This window comes from Cottoperca gobio, chromosome 5 (assembly GCF_900634415.1).
Source record: "Cottoperca gobio chromosome 5, fCotGob3.1, whole genome shotgun sequence".
Lineage (NCBI taxonomy): Eukaryota > Metazoa > Chordata > Actinopteri > Perciformes > Bovichtidae > Cottoperca > Cottoperca gobio.
In genome coordinates, this window is record NC_041359.1 from 15,116,975 (window position 1) to 15,125,651 (window position 8,677).

At 41.3% G+C, this 8,677-nt stretch overlaps 1 protein-coding gene across 1 annotated transcript in view; it reads right to left on the minus strand.

The window, feature by feature from the left end:
* Positions 1-6,522, minus strand: part of gnai2b (guanine nucleotide binding protein (G protein), alpha inhibiting activity polypeptide 2b) — a 41,114-nt gene extending 34,592 nt beyond the window's left edge. The window contains exon 1 of the mRNA XM_029430829.1: positions 5,810-6,522. Within this exon, the coding sequence (XP_029286689.1) occupies positions 5,810-5,927 (118 nt within the window). The 5' untranslated portion in view covers positions 5,928-6,522. The remainder of the gene's footprint in view (positions 1-5,809) is intronic.
* Positions 6,523-8,677: the final 2,155 nt, after the last annotated feature.

The window sequence follows — 8,677 nt, forward strand, 5'->3', positions numbered from 1 at the left end:
TGTGTAATCTTTAAAGATGCAAAATCTAAATCAAGGTAAAACAAATAAAATAGAAAATGCATCCTTAGTTAGGCTGCAGGGAGGATCCATGTTTTGCTAGTTCAGCACATAAATACGCATGCATTTATTGAGGACTTAGTGGTATTCAGCAGAGACATGACTAACAGTACTTAAGTATATTCTTTCAGTTTGTGGGTAGTTGTGAAGTTGTCATCTCTGGATGGCCAGTCTCACCCTGAGCCCTTCTCTCGGTCATGAGAAGTGAGTAATGTCTGTGAAGCACTATTATTATTATTATCGTCTGCCTGGGGTGAGAATTACAGAAAAGCTGCAGTGGTGGCTCAGTTGAGGGGGTTCAAAGGAAAGAAGCTGGGAAAAATAAAAGTATATCCTCAATTAACATTTCTGGGTGAAAATGTGCGACAGGGAAACTGCCCCTCAAAGAGACAGCTTTGAGCATAGCCATCGTCTTTGTTTACGTTCTTGTGGAACCGTCCTCCTGCAGTAGTCAGGTAACGTGCTTTCATGTGTTTTCGGGGAGACTGGAGAGACTTCGGAGGGAGGTGCTTAGAATGATTTCAGTTGAATACTTTCAAAATCTAGATGACTCTTGCTGGATTCTCCTAAGAGGCCTACCACATCTTTAATAACACTGCAAATTACGTAGAATTTCTCATTTATTTATTAGACAACCATTCATTTGGAAAACCAGATTTCATTTCATTACACAGAGTTGTTCCCGTTTGATTTTTTAAGTTGAAGAACCTCTGAAGTCATGTGCAAACATAAATAATTATTTTTTAAAAAGGTAACAAGGAAATACCGATGTATAAAAATTGTTCCTCAATATGTGTGTATACGTGTTTACAATGTCAAGTGTTAATGATCCGCACTTCCTGAGATGTTGCATCATAGATTTATGCTACTTGAGTTTTTGTTACTGCTTCCAGGTCTGATAAAGTCTAATCAGTCACTTACACAGACAGCTCTTAAATATGGCGCAACATGGTGAAATCAGTGTTTTGTTACATCACTGAAAGTGGTGAGAGTTTCCTCTGAACCTGTCAAGTTTTTCTTTTTAACTCTGTGCTGAAATGTGGCTTAAAGTTTCATCCCAGCCAGTTAGAGGACACATGAAAGCTCTTTATGTCTAGAAACAGCTCAACTCAATGTTCATAAAGTCGGTTCTCCTGCACATAATGTGTCTCTGACGTCCCTAGACCTAGATGACACTTACCATGAGCCGTTACATAAAAAGACACCTAGGAAATAATCTGGTCGGTTTTGCACTTTGCATCCTCCTGAACATCATCTTTGGCAAAGAACAAACTTTCTCATTCTGCAGGGCTTTTTAGCTCCCCCGAGAACTCATGGTGAAAAAATAAAACGACTTGGCCAAATGCCGTAAAGCCATTAAAGGATTTTGATGCACCACTTTCATGCTTCAGAGGCTACCATCAAGTGACTCATCATCGCTTTGCCAGAACAAGTTGGTATCTTCTCATACAGAAACAAGACAAATACAAAACAATATGTCCTCAGCTCAACCTTAAAGTAAAAAGTCAACAAGCTGCCACCTCCTACACGAGCCAGAGGGTGTTGTCATATTATTTCCATTTAGTGATTTTGTTAGTCTCTGTCCTACAGTAAGGCTCTGACATAATATAATACTGCAGACTTGAAAAAATATAGTGAGTATGTGTTATGTGTGAGAAAATGCTTGTAATTGAGATGCTTTATTCCAGTTCATTAAAGAAAGTGTTCAACATTTTAGGAAATACTCATATTCCCTTTCTTGCCAGGAGTTAGTCAGGAAGATTTGATACCACTCTCATGTAGTGTTAAATATGAAGCTATAAACAGTGACCATTTAGCTTAGCTTAGCACAAAGACTGGTAACAGGAGGAAACTGCAGGTCTGGCTCTGAACAAAGGAAACAAACTCCACCTGCCAAAACCTCACTAATCAACATGTAATATCTTATTTGTTGATTACGTACAAAAAGCGTAAAACTGACAAATTGTCAGGGATCCAGAATCGTTTCCTAGTTTTCTTGGAATTGCATGTCTCCGTGAATATCTATTCCTCTTATCGACTCTTTCCAACAGTTGCACATGCATGCGCAATGGCGTCACGGCATCATACGCCGTATCAGTTTGTTTGGGAGCATACTAATGGCGTAGCGAACAAAAGGCTCAAAAGCGCTAATAAACCTATTTGTAGCTTTTCTTCCACCTAACAATTTTTTAGGAATCGATGAGAATCAATAAAGAATGTGATCGATAAAGGAATCGGCATCGATAAAATTGTTATGGTTATGTGCAGGACTATTTCTTGGCCAGGAGCAGTGACTTCCTTAAGTCTCTGCTGGTTGCCTGCCAACTTCACAGTTACGCCACGACTCCAGGAAGTAACTGCGCCGACCCAAAAAACTGTCCCGCACTGAATTCCTCTGGACACCTTTTAAAATATTTACAGTTAGGTCCATAAATATTTGGACATTGACACAATGTTCATTATTTTGGCTCTGTACACGACCACAATGGACTTGAAATTAAACAAACAATATGTGCTTTAAGTGCAGACTTTCAGCTTTAATTTGAGGGCATTTACATCCAAATCAGACGAATGGTGGAGGAACTACAACACATTGTATACGTGGTATCCCCTTTTTAAAAGGGACCAAAAGTAATTGGACAAAGTAACATGATCATAAATTAAATTGTCACTTTTAATATTTGGTTGCAAATCCTTTGCAGTCAATGACAGCCTGAAGTCTGGAACCCATAGACGTCACCAGATGCTGGGTTTGGTCCCTGGTGATGCTCTGCCAGGCCTCTACTGCAGCTGTCTTCACTTCCTGCTTGTTCTTTGGGCAGTTTCCCTTCAGTGTTGTCTTCATGCAAGTGAAATGCTCAATTGGATTCAGGTCAGGTGACTGACTTGGCCATTGCAGAACATTCCACTTCTTTGCCTTAACAAACTCTTTGGTAGCTTTCGCAGTGTGCTTTGGGTCATTGTCCATCTGCACTGTGAAGCGCCGTCCAATGAGTTCTGAAGCATTTGGCTGAATGTGAGCAGATAATATTGTCCGAAACACTTTCAGAGTTCATCCTGCTGCAGCAGTCACATCATCAATAAATACAAGGGAACCAGTTCCATTGGCAGCCATACATGCCCACGCCATAACACGACCACCACCATGCTTCACTGATGAGGTGGTGTGCTTTGGTTCATGAGCAGTTCCTTGCCTTCTCCATACTCTTCTCTTCCATCATTCTGGTACAAGTTGATCTTTGTCTCATCTGTCCACAGGATGTTGATCCAGAACTTTACAGACTTTTTTAGATGCGTTTTAGCAAACTCTAATCTGGTCTTCCTGTTGTTGAGGCTCACCAATGGTTTACATGGTGTGGTGAACCCTCTGTATTTACTCTGGTGAAGTCTTCTCTTGATTGTTGACTTTGACACAGATACACCGACTGTACCTCCTGGAGAGTGTTCTTGATCTGGCCAACAGTTGTGAAGGGCTTTTTCTTCACCATCATCATTCTTCCGTCATCCAACACAGTCGTTTTCCGTCGTCTTCAAGATCTTTTAGGTGTTGCTGAGCTCACCAGTGCGTTCTTTCTTTTTAAGAATGTACCAAACAGTTGATTTGGCCACACCTAATGTTTTTGTTATTTCTCTGATGGGTTTGTTTTGATGTTTCAGCCTAATGATGGCTTGCTTCACTGATAGTGACAGCTCTTTAGACTTCATATTGAGAGTTGACCTCAACAAATTCCAAATGCAAATACCACACTTGAAATGAACTCTAGACCTTTTATCTGCTCCTTGTAAACGAACTAACGAGGAAACAACACACACCTGGCCATGGAACAGCTGAGCAGCCAATTGTCCAATTACTTTTGGTCCCTTAAAAAGGGGATACCACGTATACAATGTGTTGTAGTTCCTCCACCATTCATCTGATTTGGATGTAAATACCCTCAAATTAAAGCTGGAAGTCTGCACTTAAAGCACATATTGATTTCAAGTCCATTGTGGTCGTGTACGGAGCCAAAATTATGAATATTGTGTCAATGTCCAAATATTTACGGACCTAACTGTACATTGCCTTAAAAAGCATCAGACCATGTGTGTTGCTAGCTCTCTGAAATACATCAATGTGATCAATGATTATTATCGTTTGATTTGTCGGCCAAGATGCTTGATGTTCACCTAAAAAAAAAAGCGTACTCCCCATGCGAGGAAAGATTTAATCATAATCTAAGACCTTGTTCAAGTTGCCAGATGGCATTAATGTTTTACACCTGTTAGATTTAAGATGTTGACCATGAAAACAAGTCAAGGGAGAAACATGCCCAAAGGTACTGTATATTGTGATAAGACTGAGGGAAGCAATTTAGAGTCGTCAATTAATCTAAACTGCATGTCTTCGGACTGCGGGCAGAAACCAGAGGCAACCAACACAAGCACAGGGAAACCTCCTGGTTCTAGTTCTTTAAAAATCTTTTTTTTTATGTTTTAATGTTGGAGATCTGGATGCTGTTACGTTCCTCTGTTCGCTCCCAGGAAAACAACTCCACCGCGTTGACATTATACACAATGTTTCAGAGATCCACATCTCAAAAGTGTGAAGAGGATCAAAAAGAGAGTGGCTGATATGAGACATCAAACATGGTGAAACCATTCAACTGTTTACAGTAGATTGAAAAAAAGACAAGATATTACAGGTGTAATCAACAGATGATCTTAATAAGAGAAGTTTGCATTTAAAGATAAAACATATGGCATAAAAACTAGTTACACAAGGAGGTTTTGGTCTCAGCAAACTTGATTTCCCGTCAGCTCTTTTGAGGATTTTAGGAGAATAAAAAACTCAATATTATTGATGGTAATTTTTACTAAGGCTGATAATCAATGAGCGAGTCTGTGTCCAGCCAAAACACCTCAAGTTTTCTGGAATCTGTGATGTATGAACAGCTCGTCACAGCAAGATGACTGCTCCAACACACACACACACACACACACACACACACACACACACACACACACACACACACACACACACACACACACACACACACACACCTTGGTTTAAAAAATGAGAAAGATAGAGACAAATCAGAAACGAGGTGATGTCAAACACAGACAGTTGAATCAGATAAGAGGGGAAGTGAGAATGTGAGTGGGAGGCTATGTGTTTGTTGTTTGTGTGTGTACATGGTGAAATGTAGAAGAAGGGAGGGGGAGTGCGTTTCTCCAGCTCCAGATTCTATTTAATAAAAGCTTCCTTTTCTAACTGTGGTCAACACAGGTTTCCACAGGTTTTGATATATTGAATTAAGCTTCCTGGGCAAAATGCCAACTCAAAGCCTGGAGAAGCTGTGCAGCATGTTGACATGATGATATCTGACTTATCTCCTAAATATATGGACATCTTGTGTTGACTAATTAATAACACAATTACAGGCTGTGTTTCGGTATGACTAATGGAAGCTATGAGCATTACATTTGACTCTTTTCTATGCTGATGTTTACAAGCACCTGTATTTGGGGAACTGAAGGTGGTTGATGCCATTTTTATTGCACCTACAGTTGAATTATTTTCTTTTATTCATATTTTCATGACAGGTTGAGGTGCTTGGTTAGGCTCCTCATCTTATAACGTGTAACTTAATGTATAATGAGTTTGATTTCCTGAATTGCACTCTAAAACTATGGAGATGCTTTCTTTGCAGTAACAATCATTAATTTAAGTTACTTAATATAACCCGAGAAGCAACTACCAGCGGTGACCTACCTAATAAAAGCAGTTTCACTTCTCTGGCGGCCTTCTCTCCATCCTCTCGGAGGTTTTTGTCAATCATCTTTGACCTCTCCGCGGCAGCCTTATCCTCGGCGCTCACCGTACAACCCATGGCTCCAAACGCAGGGGCGCACCGACCACTTGCGGAAAAAAAGGCTTCAATGTTGATGGTGTCAGCGTGCCAGCCGATGCCAAGAATAACGATGGAGCAGCACCTGCGTCCAGCACTGTCTGCTAGAGAGGAAAACAGCCGATTCCTGAGTTTTTACCCACGCGTAAAAAGTCAGAGACCCTGCTCTCCTGTTCAAATAGGATCTCAAAGATGAAGCAGATGCACCCAAATCATTTGGTGTATTACACCAGGCCGTTTACCACCGCTGGTTCATGTCGAAACGTTCACAGCCCTCTGTCCCGCAACCGTTCACAGGCTGAGATGCCAGGTCTCCGCTGCAGACTGTCTCACTTGTCTTGTCGGCCTGGTGAGCAGCACGTCCCTCGGTCGCGCGACTGCTGCAGTCTTTTTCGGTGCTCAATTGAGCTCCTCAGTTATCCTGAGATAACACTCTGACGATTGGAAATGGTCGACCAGTAGCATCGACGTCACTTGGACAACTTGTCGCGATAGTCCAATTAAAACAGGTGAGTTCTCCCAAAGATGTCAGTAGCATGTGTGGAACCAATTAGAGAGGAAGCCAGTGAGGCGTGATTTCAGGAGTGCGGTGTGCAGACTGCAGTGGGCGATGTGCCAGCTTCATTCCTCTGCATCTCACATGGACGCAGCCTACCAGACAAACACAACGTTATACAACAGTGTGACCTGTGAATGACTGAACTGTGCAGGGGCAGGTTGTTCTTTTGTTAGGATGCAGGACTGTTAAAATGGCTAATAGGCGTTGTATGTTAATGCAATACCACATAATCAGGATGATAGAAGAGTTGTTTGACAGCGCCTCCAAATGGACACAAATAGATATTTTCACTGGGAGCTAACAGTTGCTTGGCCACATGTTCTGTAAAGCCATAAAGACATAATGATAATGAATTATACCTGTAGGCCTCTTTATATAGCTTTCAGACAAGGAATGCAGCTCAAAGTGTTTCACAAAAAAAAATGCAGTTTGTAAGTTTCAAATTAAAGTCATATTCTAGTCTGGAGTTTTCCATTTTGTAAAAGATAATGCTGAGAAGATTTTAGATGTACTGAAATATGTGCTAAATTATTATTTTGTTTAATGTTAATTCATCTCTTCTGTACCATTAAGTGTTGCTCACTCACCGTTGCTGTGTTATTGTTCCTCGGAGACACTTATAAGTACCTTCTGTTACATTTGTTCCTATACAAGTGTTTAAATGTAGAAGGATTTATATCATAGCGCCTGAGGTGTCAGAAATGCACAGGCATGTGTGTCTTGTCTGCTATTTTGACCATAAGCACATCTAAAGGTATTAGTGTTGATGTGTTACAGTAAAATATGGTTCCTCAGGGGGCCGTCCTGGGTCCCCTCCTCTTTTCTCTGTACTCTGTCACTCACTCTCATGTCTTCTCCTACCACAGCTAAGCAGATGACACTGATTCTGTCTTTTTGCAGGTCAGAAACCCAGGTGGAGGGACAAATCTCTGCTTGTCTGGCTGACATCTCTCAGTGGATGTCGGCACACCACTTGAAGCTCAACCTCGACAAGACCGAACTGCTTCTCCTTCCGGAATCTTACTAAATCTGGGTGTGGCACTGAACGACCAACTGTCTTTCAACAGCCAGCTCCTGCATACACACTCTTCACAACATCAGGAGTATACGTCCCCTACTGACCCAGAAGACGACGCAGGTTCTGGTCCAGGCGCTTGTCATCTCACGTCTTGACTACTGCAACTCACACCTGGCTGGTCTAACTTCATGTGCCATCCGACCTCTACAGCTCATCCAGAATGCAGCAGCCCGACTGGTCTTTAACCTGCCCGAGTTCTCCCACACTACACTGCTCCTCCGCTCCCTCCAGTGGCTGCCCAAATCTGCTTCAAGACACGGTTGCTTGCCTACCGTGCTGTGAATAAATCAGGCCCTTCCTACATCCAGGCCATGGTCAAACCATACACCCCAGCTCGCTCACTTCGCTCTGCATCGGCTCGCTACTCCCTCCCTATGAGTGGGACCCAGATAGCCCTCAAATGAAACCCGCCTGTTTACTATCCTGGCTCCAAAATTGTGGAACAAGCTCCCCATTGATATGAGGTCAGCAGAAAGTCTTCACACCTTCAGTTGCAGACAGAGAACCCATCTGTTTCAACTGCACCTTGGCCAAAAATATAAAGCTAAAGATAATATTTTCTCATTGCTGTATGTAGCATTTAAAATGGTTTGGTTTATTTGAAGCTAATGTACTTGCAAGATTCTTGCTGTTCTGAGTTTGTGTCAGTTTGTACTTGCACTTATTGTAAGTCGCTTTGGACAAAAGCGTCAGCTAAATGAAAATGTAATGTAAAAACTTGCAGCATGTTGACATAACAAGGTAATAAGTGAGGGATCATGACGACCTAAAGTTCGGGATAAGTGTTTTTTTGTAAACACAGCTTAGCTTTGAAAGATATGATAAGAACAATGACCAGGTATAAATAAAATCTTCTTTTAAAGCATGTACAAAAATAAGTGCGTGTTTGGGGATGAAGATATATTCCTATAATGATTAAATGTCTAATAAAAGAATAAAAATATGTTAAATGGTGTGCAAATATATAGCAACACACATACAAACTAAATGATTGAAGTAATGCAGATTGCTTGCTTAAACACAAAACCAGAAATATGTGCTGCTTAAATAAGATTTTTTTTCAGTTAAGGGGAAATGATGACAACAGAAACAATG